The sequence below is a fragment of the Camponotus floridanus genome, unplaced genomic scaffold (assembly GCF_003227725.1).
Source record: "Camponotus floridanus strain SB8 unplaced genomic scaffold, Cflo_v7.5 scaffold116, whole genome shotgun sequence".
Lineage (NCBI taxonomy): Eukaryota > Metazoa > Arthropoda > Insecta > Hymenoptera > Formicidae > Camponotus > Camponotus floridanus.
This window is the reverse complement of record NW_020229233.1, coordinates 102,410-116,710: the sequence shown is the minus strand read 5'-3', so window position 1 is coordinate 116,710 and position 14,301 is coordinate 102,410. Positions and strand designations below refer to the sequence as shown.

At 33.7% G+C, this 14,301-nt stretch overlaps 1 protein-coding gene across 1 annotated transcript in view; it reads right to left on the bottom strand.

Annotated features, from left to right (window-relative positions):
• LOC105254180 (nephrin) overlaps positions 1-14,301 on the bottom strand; it is a gene marked incomplete at its 5' end in the record, with an annotated part of 114,378 nt that overhangs the window by 35,486 nt on the left and 64,591 nt on the right. The window contains one exon of the mRNA XM_011262693.3: positions 1,288-1,442. Coding sequence (XP_011260995.1) covers positions 1,288-1,442 — 155 coding nt within the window. The remainder of the gene's footprint in view (positions 1-1,287; positions 1,443-14,301) is intronic.

The following is a 14,301-nucleotide window of genomic DNA, read 5'->3' as shown; positions in this document are numbered from 1 at the left end:
TTATCAAATTTTCTGGTTAATAATATTAAACTCCCCAACACCAAGTCGTCTAAAATGTTTTCCATCTAATCTCAAAAGTCTGTTTAATATTCTAAATTCCAACAAGATTATTGAATACATTCAATCCAGATTATTGAATAAATTATTTTAAGTTCAGTTTGTTAGAAATTAAACTGATAAACAGTGACGCAAGAAGAGGATGCAGCTCAAACACACACAGAGAGCTAGTCCTCTTTCTGGCACTACTGCTCGTAAGAGAAAAAGAAATATACTTTGGATTTAATGTTAATTAGGGATGGGCGATCTTGAATCGATCTTTTGAAGAATCGATTCTTTTATATCTGATTCTCGATTTTTTAGATCGATCTTACATCTTCGATTAATCCAGTGAATCGATTCTTAAGATTAGAGATCAATCCTAAAAAATAAAAGTATAAAATTCATATTACGCCTTAATTTTTCGTATATGTGTGCATAGTATTTATACAAATTTAGTTGAAAGCAAATTTAGTCTTTACTTTAAAGCCGGGTCTACAATAGGTAATTTAAGCTCTAAGTCATAAGAAATTGACCAATCACAGTCAAATATGAAGAGAATATTTGAAAGAATACTCGAGTGTGATTGGTCAATTTCTTAAGACTTAAGGCTTAAGTTATCTATTGTAGACCCGGCTTTAATTCATAATTTTTCTTTATATAATGTAAGGAATTGTAAAAAATTAACCAATCGCAATTGAATGAGAAAAATAATTGAATACGATTGGAAATATTTAATATTTTATAAAATTAAATAAAGAGATCGATTTCTGATAAATCGATTCTTTAACAGTCGATTTTTTGGCGAATTGATTTTTAAGTCTCCGATCTAGATTGATCCAAAAAATCGATTTTTTTGGAAAAATCGCCCATCCTTAATGTTAATACTAGTTCTTTATATACATTTTATGACAAATATTGAATACGAGTTAAGAAACAAGCAAAGAAATTAATGTAACAAGAAATTTTATAGATCCAACCAGAAAATACTAACCAAATCCTTATAATAAAATCTATTAAACGTTCTAGTTATGAAAAATCGAATCTTATCATGATAACTAGAAATTCTTGTTTGATTTAATCAAAATGCCTTCAATCATATATGTCTTGTTAATACAATCAAACGATTTTTCTCAGTGCATGCAATATTATTATGTCTTCATGTAATGTTAACAAGCATACGAGACATATCCCTCACGCGCGGTGACAGATCCTAATAATGTATCGCTCGATCAGCTATACAGCCCTTACCTTGTTCGTGTAATTATCGAGTCTCTTGCCATCCATGTACCAGGACAGTTCAGCCGGCGGCCTTGAGCCGACTGTCATGCAGTTGATGTCATATTTCCGATTCGCGCTGAGGGGCGCGTGTTCGCTGCTGAGTATCATCACGCTCAGGGGCCTCACTGAAACACGAGGAGGATCGAGGTCGATTACAAGAGTGGACCACGTGAATAGCGCGCGGACGTTGATGGACGCCCGATCAAAAAGCACGAACAAGAATTGCGGCAGCTGCGGAATTGCGGTGCTTAGAGCGGCCACGGACTTGCACCACCGTCCGCCCGCTCCCTAATGCGTTTTAAACGAGTGGTACCACGCTACAGTTACCACCCTGAACGTATTGCCGCAAAACCTACACCCTGATAGCCTCGGGGAGGGCAGTGGCCCGCTAGCTTCGAACCGCGCCTCTCATAGATTAAGGACTGGTGGGCGTTTCACGTTGATTAATTGAGCCAAGTATTGAATAGTGCACAGACAAAATGGAGTTAAACATCAATCTTTAGCCTAATCTCGAGATATCGCGGAATTAATTGCCAGCGCGGTAACAACCTGAAACGCTCTTGCCCTCCATTTCCCGTCTCTGCGGTCGTAGCACAATTCCTTCCGAAGAAATATTGGCAAATTTCTTCGAAAGTCGCATGAATGTGAGGGATAATTGGTTATTAGGTAGAAACGTCCCATTTTAATGTCCCACCCCAAATAACTTTCTTATTTTTAATTTTAGAAAAAGATGTTTCAGACAAAAGTTGTATTTCTAGAGGGACATAAGGTTGTCATTAGTTTGATCTAAAAGAGTCACATGAAGGTTACGTGAAAGTCATTTTGAATTTCTTAAATAGAACACCCTATATATTTTTGCATATTCTTGTAGCTTATCTCGAGAGCTTTCCAAAACACTATAAATAAACATTTTTTCATCAAGTACTTTTCGAGTTATAAGGCTTGAAATCATTTCTTAATTTTACATAAACCATAAAATATCTTGTAAAATATTCATTTTTCGATTATCTTACTTTAATATTTTTATTTACAAAATAATGAGAGAAATCAATTGGTGTAAAGAAAACATACAGTTGTTTTTAAGAAAAAATATGTAATTTGCAATTAACAATTCTATATTTTTTCTTAAAAACAACTGTATGTTTTCTTTACACCAATTGATTTCTCTCATTATTTTGTACATAAAAGTATTAAGGTAAGAATAATCGAAAAAAGAATATTTTACAAGATATTTTAGGATTTATGTAAAATTAAAAAATTATTGCAAGCCTCACAACTCGAAAAGTACTCAATGAAAAAATACTTTATTATAGTGTTTTGGAAAGCTATTGAGGCAAGCTACAAGAATATGTAAAAGTATAAGGTATCCCATTTAAAAAGTTGGAGGTGACTTTCAGGTGACTCTTTAAGGTCAAATTAATGGCACCATCTTATGTCCCCCTTCAAGCCATACAACTTTTGTCTAAAACATCTTTTTCTAAAATTAAAAATAAGAAAGTTATTTGGGAACATTAAAATGGAACACCCTATATAATGTATAAATTGGTAATAACTAAAAATATATGAAGTCTCAATATTAGAAATGTATGTTTCAATGGAGAAATCCATCATGTTGAGCAAAAATCAGTTACTTAAAAGTCTCGTGAGCGGGAGCGTACGCTCAATGTTTACGAGACATTAAATTGCCTCTCGCAAGAGCGTCACAGTAAGTGACGGTATTGACATCTCGACGACGTGGATGAAAGTGCCGATATAGTCGCTCGATTCAACCGCGAAATAAGTCTCGGTCGAATCACCCACACCCCGGCATCTTTCCATCGAATTTAATCGTCAACGGCTCGGCAAAGGAACGTCTTTCTTCGCCGGGGAACGAAAAAAGTGCGAGCGCGACACGACCAAGGGCCGACCGCGGGGGAGATAGGGACCAACGTAGCTTGGCATAGGTAGTATAGACGCGGAGGAGAGATTTTTCATTCGGCTCGCACACCATCGCGCTCAGAGGGAGTCTGGAAATTAAACTTTCAGTACGCCGAACTTTTGACTCCAATGAAAAATTCTCCTCTCTTCCTTCCTTTCACCGCGTCCACCATTACCTTCATCTTCGCTAACCTTAATTTACCGGCTACAATCTCGCCCGCCCGCGTTCAATCGGCATATTGGTGCTAAAAGCACGATTACCAGCATAAGCCCCTGCCGGCACTCGAGCGTCTATAGAATCGTGTTGCATATTCGCATCACACAATTCTGTGTTTATGCGGTAAATGCGGCTTTGAAATTCCGTCTTGAACGCGTTATTCAATTCTCTTTAACCCTGTGTGCTTGAAATGCCATTAGTTAATCTTTAATATCTTTTGTACGTCATATTTTATTCCTATAACACAGGTCTGCAAAGTTTTTTTTCTTAAGCTGCAATAGTGATTTTCGACGTAATTTTGTGAGCTGAATTCGAATCTGGCCGCCGAATTTGCGTAACACGTCACGTTTTTGAGTAATTTGTAATTGAATGGCTCAAAAATCGCTATTTTGGCCAATTTCATGAATTTATTGCGAGAAAACCAAATTTTTTGAAATATGTCTGTCAATGACATCATATAGTACTCACCTTCATCTTTCGAATTCACTTTCGATTATCGCCGCACGATTTTTTTTCGCTGAGATATATAAGTATGACGTTGTAAGAAAATTTATATAGACATCAATATGGTAGATCCATGATCTTGAAATTTGAAAAGACTGACATATATCAGGTTCGGTTGGCTAAAAAAATATTGTAAAGAAATGCCTAATACAGTTGTTACACATTTTGATAAATTTTTCTAAATTTTATGCGCCATATTGGATGCGCCATTTTTAATTTCAAAAGGTGACAGAAGGTATTTAAAAATGTATATTTTTACCCTAATTTTGATTCGTAGTGAGATAGAGAAGTGGTACGGTTGATTTAGAATGGCTTATTAAATCCCTATGCATGACCAGTCTTATAACTTGTATATCTGAGCGAAAAAATATCGTGCGACGGTAATCGAAAGTGGATTCGAAAGATGAAAGTGAGTACTATACGATACTATTGACAGAAATATTTCAAAAAATTTGGTTTACTCACAATAAATTCATGAAATTGGCCAAAATAGCGATTTTTGTGCTATCCAACTACAATAACTCAAAAAGCCCTTTGCTACGCAAATTCGGCGGCCAGATTCGGATTCAGCGCACAAAATTACGTCAAAAATCACTATTACATCTTAAAAAGAAATTTTGATCCCTTTTTTTGCAGGCCTGTGTAATTTTTCGTTTGTACCTAGAATTTTTTTTTCTTATAATGGAAAGAACGAAATCTGCGCTCGTACGCGTCCTCAGTTTTTTGCAAATTAATGAAAAATTAATATTATCTTTCCCTCCTTTTTCTCTATCCCTCGGTACGTTTTGGCGCTTATTACAGGGAGTCAACCCTTTTATTCCGTTTCCTTTTTATCTCATGTTTATTATTTCGTTATTACGAGTAAAGCAACACGTGCACGTTTTTTCTATTCTTTTTTTGCTTTCTCGTCATTACGTGAGTGGACTAGACAGAAAGACGTGACTAGGAGCAATATTCTTCTCACGTTGTATAAACGTTCGTCAGCTTTTTCGCGGGCTGTATTGTATGCGCTCGACGGATAGTCATGATGAACGAAGGGTTGCGCGAAAAAAGTGCGTCAGTGTCCATTAGATGACCCACTAAACGTCCAACGAGCATGCGAACGCGTCACGATCACATCGTGCCGATGGTCTAATGGCTGTCTGATGGATGACGCGAATCGGATTTATACAAATAATGGTTCCATAGATCCGACGAATGCTCTTTTTACTTTTATTGCAAGTTATTTTTATTGCAAAAAAAAGATTAATAAATTTTGCTGATATTGTTTCACGAGATGCATTATGACTGTACAGAATGTAGTGAGAATAATTTATTAAACCAAATAATTTTATTTGATTCAATTAAATTTCCAGATTTTACGTTAAACTCTGATAATTAAATAATGTATAATCGCAAAAGATTTCATGTAGATAATATATTATAGAATAATATATTATTCATAGGATATTATGTTTATAGGATTTGATTTGAAACATAATAAGAGTGCTTGAATTATTTTATTGCATATTGATTTACATTATAATTTTTTGGTCAAATAAAATTTAGTATAATTTTCATAATGAATCCATATCTTCAAAATAGAAATAAGACTTCATCTCGTTTTATTTTGCGAAATAACATTTTAATTGCGAGCTTGTTGAAGAGGAAAATAGACTATTACAAGAAACCGATAATGCAATGGCAAGTAATCTATCGATATGCAATTTATATTCGATATGTGAGGAATACCATAATAATTTCCGTTCAGACAATTATTATTTTTTTGATAAAAATAAACGTTTATATAAAATATACTATCTATAAAAAAGCCCGGAATTGCTTAGACAGACAAACTGTAAATAATGCCAATAAAGAATGCCGATGGGCATCAAATACAATCGTTCTTCGGGATTCGCCGACGATCGCGGAAGGATTCGATACAGTTCGGATAAGAGGCAGGGAACGACGGAATAAAAACGGTACTAACGAGATCGGAGTGCAAAAAGAGGGTCGAGGAGAAAGGACGAAAGAGAGTTAGGGGAGAAGATAGAGCGACTGAGTAACGAACGGGCGGACGAGGTTGAACTTATTGCTATCGCGAATTGAAAATACGTCCGTGCTTAATCCGACGGGGCTTACGGTCGCGCGTTTGCATATCCCGGCCGTCTACTTCTGCCCCCGGATATCCTGCAGCTAGCGTACGTAGTTTTTGGTGAGTCCGCGCCGCGCCATCGCCCGTTACTCTCTATGTTTATTCGTATCTCGCTTTATTACGTTTCCGGATTAATGCCAAGTTACAGACAAAAAGATTGTAGGTATTAAATGTATTGGTTGTGTGCGCGACACCGAATAAAAACAGAGAGAGAGAGAGAGAGAGCATATATCCGGGCGCATAATGTAATATGGATGGACCGAAACAGAGAATGCGGTCTCGCTTCGCTTCTCTGTTTTTTATCGCGTCGCGAAAAATGCAAAACAATCCCTCTTCAACGTGAGTCTGAGTAGCGACATGTGTTATTCTAGACAGGAAGATGTCCTAACATGACACATGCATGAAAGATGCAGATTAAATTGACTCTTATTCACACAAGCCTTTTAAACTTTGTCTTGCGCAACAAGAGATATCGAGGGATACTTAAAAATTCAGTACATGCATCTTTTTATATGTAGCATTTGTAAAAAGTCCATTATTATATCTTAAGTAAAATAACGTAAAATATTTATCTTTTTATTCAAATTTTATAGGTTAATTTTGTGGAGATTATTAAATCGTTATTGATGTATTGGATGGAATTTACGAAATAATTTATTTAAATTTGATAAAAATAAATAATATAAAGTCTTTTAAATAAATAATAATAAATAATAATAAATAATAATAAATAATAATAAATAAAAATAAATATATAAAGTCTTTTAAATCTACAATCAATAAAGAACTGATAAAAACCAAAATTCATATAAAAATAAAAAATTAATATAAAAATACTTTTATATATTAAATATATTTTAACACACACTTACTTTAGACTTTTATTTTTAAAAACAAAATTAGGTTAATTTAGTATAAATAAAATAAATACAATTTAGATTAATTATTTTCTAAAATCTAAATTCGGAAATCATAATTCTAAAATTAATTCTAAAATTAATTTAAATTAATTACTTTCTAAAACAAGTAATATTTAATTATACATAACTAATTATACATAACTTAATTATACATAATAATTAATTATACATTTTATTATATATAACAAGTAATGTTTAATTTATATTTAATATAATTAAATTAATATATTTTCCAGTTAGTGCAAGCTTTTGGGCTTAAATCGTCGATCTAATCTGAAGTTTAAAATACAATGTTATATCAAAATATTGATATGTTCCTTATTAAAACATTAATCTATTGCGAAAAAACTTGTGAAAGAAAATTATATTCAGCAAAATTACAAAAATAATTATTTTCTTAGGACGAAGAAAGATTCTTTCTTTGTTGACCTGTATTTTATATAAAGATTATATATTAAGTGAAATAAAAGCAACCGCTTTTTATATAACGCAAAATATAAGGGTGATTATGAAGAGTGTAATTAGTATTGAAGTTTGCGCGAAATGGCGATATTACATTGTGCGCATTGGCGCTCTAATGAATAACTCCGGGCAATCCGTCGTGTAAATTTGTTGGCCGACTCCTGTACATTAGTAGTAACGGACGGAAGGACGCTAATGAGTAGGCGAGACCGCCTGACGCCGTGGATGCTGTTTGAATAGAGCGCAAGACAAAGTTAACTCGAACCGGGTAGATGAAGAGTCTGCAAAATAGCGCGAGTATTACGAGCAAAATTAACGACGGTGGATTCTGCTTGCAAGGAATCGCGGCTATTGTGAACGCGAATCGCACTATGATTTCGATCGTCCAAAATCGCGTCCAGTTCTCTAAAGTTCCCAGACATTGAACTCGAACGCATCGAGAAGGAGATCAACGCGAATACATTTCGCTCGGAATCGTCAGCAAAATGGCATCATGGCATCACGCTTTTATTTGCGTTCATTAGCAATTGCATCGTGTTATGAAACTTTGTATAACGATCGAAAACAGCTGTGTTCCCAGAAAGTTTATTCAATGGCCGAGTTCGTAAATCAATTATCCGTTATTTCGTCCGTGAAATGATTGCGGCCGCGCTTGCAAGTTTTCCATACTGATGTGTTGCAAGTGTTTAATTTATTTATCTCGTAGTATTTTCACGGTATATACAATAATACTCATCCGTGTTCTATAAATCGAATAATCCGAGAATTTCATGGGAGTTTCCTTGAGATATGAGTGAGCTTGCAATCGATTCTAATTGAAAACCTTGACGTTATTGTTAACTTCAATTCGTACAATCCGACGAATTTTTATAATGCAATCTTAAGAATGTTTTGTACCTTTTTTTCAAAATACTGAGAATTTAATGAAAATTGTACAGAATATCCTTACATATGTTTAGAATCTTCAATACAATTTTTAAATCGATTCACTAAAGCGTTCACAAGGATTTTAATTTGCACATTTGAATTAACATGTGTTCTTATGGGAAACGAATAACCATGTCGATTCAAATGACAAAAACACATGGAAATATTATTCAGAATTTGTTTAAAATTTGTAAAAATTTAGATACGGAGGAAATATTTGGTCATATAATATTATACAAGTACTAACTGGTTAAAAAGATATTAAATATAATTCAATGAACTTAACCATGTATTTGTCACAAGGCAAAATTCTCTGCCAAAAGTTAATTATTTCAATTAAGGAAAAACTAAATAATTTAATTAGACGCGGTAAAGATAGCTTACATAATAATGACAAGACAAGTGTTGTATATAAATTAAATTGTAAAGATTGTAACTTATCATACATTGGGCAAACAAAAAGACATTTACGTACGCGAATGAAAGAACATTGTAATAATATAAAGTTACATAACTAATCACTCAGTCATTAGCAAACATAGATTAGAATCGGGACATGAATTTGACTGGTCGAAACCCAATATTTTGCATAGCGAAAAGTATGTTCGAAAGAGAGAGATCGCTGAGATGTTCTTTATCAAGAGATTTAATAATCTAATCAACCTACAGAAAGACACGGATAGTTTAAACAACATTTATGACAAAATAATAAAGGTCACGTTCAGTTTCGTTTTTCCTCTGGTTGTGTTTAGTTTCTTGACGAAGTCTCACACGGACGCATCAGTTTCTCTCAAATTCGAATCTAGTAAAATAACGTTTTTTGTTAATGTGACTTGTGCAGTTTTGCAAGATTATCGTCTATGCCTGTCTCCTGATTATTATTACATCGGTAAAATTGATCACACTTTATTTCGTTGTGCTTGTTATATTATTCAAACCGTAAATCAATTGTTTAATTTATTTATAAATCTTTCCAGTATATACTTGATAAGGATCACAACCATCGAAGGATCACAACCGTCGAAATGTCGTATTAATAAACAAAATTTCTGGCTAGTTTGGTCGACTACATTTTTTTCAACGACAACATTTTTTTCCTTGGATTATCTGACTAACGACATAAAGTTATTTTATAAATTTCAATTAAGGATGTTTTGTTACCTATTTTCAAAATACTGAGAATTTAATGAAAATTGTACAGAATGTCTTTACGTAGGTTTAGAATCTTCAGTACAATTTTTAAATCAATTCACTAAAGCGTTCACAAGGTAAGGATTATAATTTGCACCGAATTAACACGTGTTCTTATGCGAAACGTATAACCACGTCGATTCAAATGACAAAAATACATGGAAACAATATTCAGAATTTGTTTAAAATTTTCAAAAGTTTAGATACGGAAGAAATATTTGATCAAATAATATTATACAAGTACTAACTAGTTAAAAAGATATTAAATATAATTCAATGAAATTAGCCATCTATATCTGTCAACAAGGCGAAATTCTCTGTTAAAAGTTAATCATTTCGATTAAGGATGTTTTGAACCTATTTTTAAAATATTGAGAATTTAATGAAAATTGTACAGAATGTCCTTACATATGTTTAGAATCTTCAGTACAATTTTTAAATCGATTCAGTAAAGTATTCACAAGGTAAGGATTTTAATTTGCACCGAATTAACATGTATTCTTATGGGGAACGTATAACCACGTCGATTCAAATGAAAAACACATGAAAATGATATTCAGAATTTGTTTAAAATTTGCAAAAGTTTAGATACGGAGGAAATATTTGGTCAAATAATATTATACAATAATATTATACAAGTACTAACTGGTTAAAAAGATATTGAATATAATTCAATGAAGTTAGCCATGTATCTGTCACAAGGCAAAATTCTCTGCCAAAAGTTAATCATTTCGATTAACAAAATTCGGAATATTTCAGTAAAAACGGAATAAATATTAAAAACATCTCTGCGCTATAGCTAAGATCAACTTGTAAATTTCACACAATTTCTTATTCAAAATACATCAAAAGTGGATATATTCGTCAATATTGATTTTCAACTACTTTTTGCTGGGATTGTACATACAAAACATCTTTAATCAATTTTTATAATATTAATCTTAATCAATTTTTATAATCTTGCTCTATTTTTATGACATAATTGTGCATCTTCAGTAGCGGCTGATCTGCTGACAATGACAGACTTATGTAGGAAAGCATGCTTAACACAGGACTGGAATTATTTTCCTTAATTTCAATTCTGAGCAACATTTATCCTGTTCAACAATGATCACTAATAATATTAATCAAGAACGTTTCTCGCCACGCCAACTTGCTCGACAGAGGTCCGATTTTATTCGTTGCTTGTGCGTCTCTTGACAATTCTTGGAACATTTACCGCTCTCTCGTTACGTTGTCGGCGAGATCTCTCAGTGCGAGCAAGGAAAGAGGCGAGGGTCGCGCCGAGGGAACATTTGTAAATGCACGGCCGCCATATAACACAGGCGTTTCTACAGCTGCGAATATTGTTCACGGGAAACACAGCCTTGTCTCGGGGTCACACGAGACTCACTCGACTTCAACCGTAGTCTGAGAGGGCTCTCCTGTCTCCTTCAGAGTCTCCTGTCTCCGGTATACAATCAAGCCTCCGGCAGTTCGAGGACTTGTACCTCCTTCATTGCTTTCTCTCTTCTTCATATTCTCTTTTCTCTCTCTCTCTCTCTCTCTCTCTCTTTCTCTCTTTCTCTCCTTCTTCGGCTATTCTATCGGTGGCTTACCCCGTTGTCAGCATCATTGTCGTCGTGGCTGTATCGCGACGCCAGATATCACGGAGGGAAACGCAGGCCAACTCGTCTTGTCTTTAACTGTTCAAGAAGATATGCGCACACAACTCGATATATCTTCTTTATTTGCTTTCCACCATAATTTGTTTGTTGTTTCTTTGGTAGCGCGTTTTCTTTTATCAATTTCTACGCGTACTTTATGAGTAACGCCATTTATTACGGTAGAAATTTGTAAAACATTAAGCTTTGATGTCGCGATTTGCTTTTGAAAGAATTACGATTTATATTAAACTTATTGTTAGGTAAAAATACAATTGAGAAGAAAGAATCTTTTAAACGTTACAAATATAGGAATCTTTACAGAGTTTCGGGTCATTTGATAACTAGGTCTAACAAGTAAAGCTCTTGTATAAGTCCGTAGCAGAAAACTCCATTCTGAAGTTTCTAAAGTTATTCTTAACGATGATTCTAAAAAAATAACTTATAAGATAATTTAAAGACATCTCAAAATATGAGAGAGAACTCGACTGTTTTTTAATTTAATAACATTGAAAGCTGAGATCTCATAAACAACAATAACTATTGTAAATATTGTGGAAAATGTCAAAAGTAGATTTCTATAAAACAAAACGTGCAATAAAAAATAAAACGAATACAGAAAGATATTATATGTGAATATTATATTTATTATATAATACAGTATTAGACTTATTCAAGTAACATATTTTAATTTTATTTTTCAGAAAAGAGTTACATTTTTTGGAAACACTATATTATTTTAATACAATTTTTCTTTCTTAAAGAGTTTCGATATCTTGATTAGAATAAGAAAAAAGAGATTTATTTTTATGAGTATCAAATTAATCTACTTTTAAATGTATCAAGTGCAATTTATTTGTCTATACATAAAATAAAATTTAATAAAATAAAAATATCTATTTCATGCAAAACATCAAATCTTAAATAATTAATTCAATCATTGTGTCAGCATGTATAAATTGAACGAAAAATTTTTAAGTTACTTTAATATTAATAAGACTCATATCTCTTACATCTAAAATATTAAATGTATTTAATTATACATTTGCAATTACTTTCCAGAATTGTTTTTCATATGTAAAATACACAGAAATTACATAGAATGGCTAAAACTTTCCCATGATCTTTCTATTGAGACGTTTATAGATGAATTTTATAATTTTATACATAATATAAATTAAATACTTAAATATTCCAAAATTAATAGAGAGTATCAGTGATTCTCTAAATAAGTATACTATTGTTATCTCTGATCATTGTTTCATTCTATTCATGATATGATTACCATATTTATGGAAAAATAATAAATGTTCCCTCTGAATGAAAAAGAAAAGTAAATGTCGACGGAGCGGAAAAAGCGGGAGATTCGCATAAAGAAATCTCGCCTAATCTCGGGAAATGATATCGCGGCTTCCCGCAGACGTAGTATGCCCGGGAGAGCTGCAAAAACGACCGAATAGTCGGTGATCGGACGGGGAGAGTAAAACGGGCTTTTCTCTTTCCTCTCCCGGGAGGGAGCTAGTTTTCCAGCCAACTCTTCCCCGAAGAGTTTCTCAATTTTCAATTCCATGAATACTCCCGCGCGCGAGCGCGCGACTTCCCTCTGTCCAAAATGGCCACCGTGAATCCCATCGATATGGATCTTTTTGTCTTGCGCGACTTAACAGCCACGACGACGAGGAGAGAGAGAGAGAGAGGAGCCGCATTGAAAAATCACCGATTCCATTAAAAGTTGAACGGATTTCCGGGGCTCGGTGTGATTTTCACCCGTCTCACGTCACAGCCCTAAAAAGATCAGCTCGGCGCGAGTTCTGAATGCGCGCTCCGTGTCGCAGAAAGCGACCTGATCACCAACAGCCAATCTGAAAGCTAACTCTCGTTGATATTACGACTCTTTATCCCGGAGTTCTTCCGCTTTTTTTCCTCGCGTCTCTCTGTCCCGTTCGCGATTCGGGTTTGCTCTATTTCTCTCTCCATTCGCGTACCATCCTTATCCTCCGCGAGCAACTTCGTCGCACTGTAAATCAGGCACCCACTCTCTAAAAGTGGATCAGTGTATTATCACTGAAAAACAGTAAATAGTCACTGATTACAGCACTTATAAGTACAGCACTGTAAATCAGTGATATTTTATTGAAAGAATCAGTTAATAATTTTGACTGTTTCAATCAGTAATATTTCTCAACATCAGTAATATTTCTTTCGTTATTGTCAGTAATATTTAACTATAATTCATCTCTCTATCTATTTATTATAAAATTAAAAATTTTATTTATATTTACTAAATATTTATTATATTAAAAATTTTATTTTATTTATATTACATGCATATTGAACTTGTTATTTTAAATAGATAACGAACGAATAATTTTCATTAAGTCGCCAGACATTTATTTGTCCGACTTGTCATGAAGATCGATTTAATATCTGAAGCCTCTCTTTGAGCTTGTATCAGAAATTAAATCGAAGTAATACTTCTAATTTTAAATGTCGCTCTTTGCAAACTTTATATAATTCTTATAACTAAAATTAAATACGAGAGAGATAACGATTGTAGCGGTAAATGAACGAACTAGCGATTACTGATTTTACAGTAAAATTTACTGATTTTACAGTGAATTTTATTTTAACTGACCATAATCAGTGAGATATAAGATAAAATAACAAAAAAATAAGCGTTTCCACTGAAGATCAGTAAAATACTCACTGATTCTCAGTGAAATCTTATTTTACTGTTTAAATTAGTGATATTTTCACTGATTCACTTTTAGAGAGCACCGTCACCCAATTTCGCCGGCTGACTCCATTACCAGTCAACTGCCCTCTAATTAGTCAGGCTCGATTAGGTTGGGGTGGGTACAACGAGCTAGCGCCAGGATTTGTTCTCCATTCCTCTCGAAAGAGCGCCGACTCAATCCCAAGATCGCTCTCTTTCTCGCTCTTTGCCTCTTCGGAACCACCATATTATACCTTCTCGACCTTCTCTATTTCCATCTCTGCTTGCACCGCAATTCTGCGGCGTGTAATTCTATTCCTACCTTCCACTCTTCTTGTCTTTATCTCTCTCAT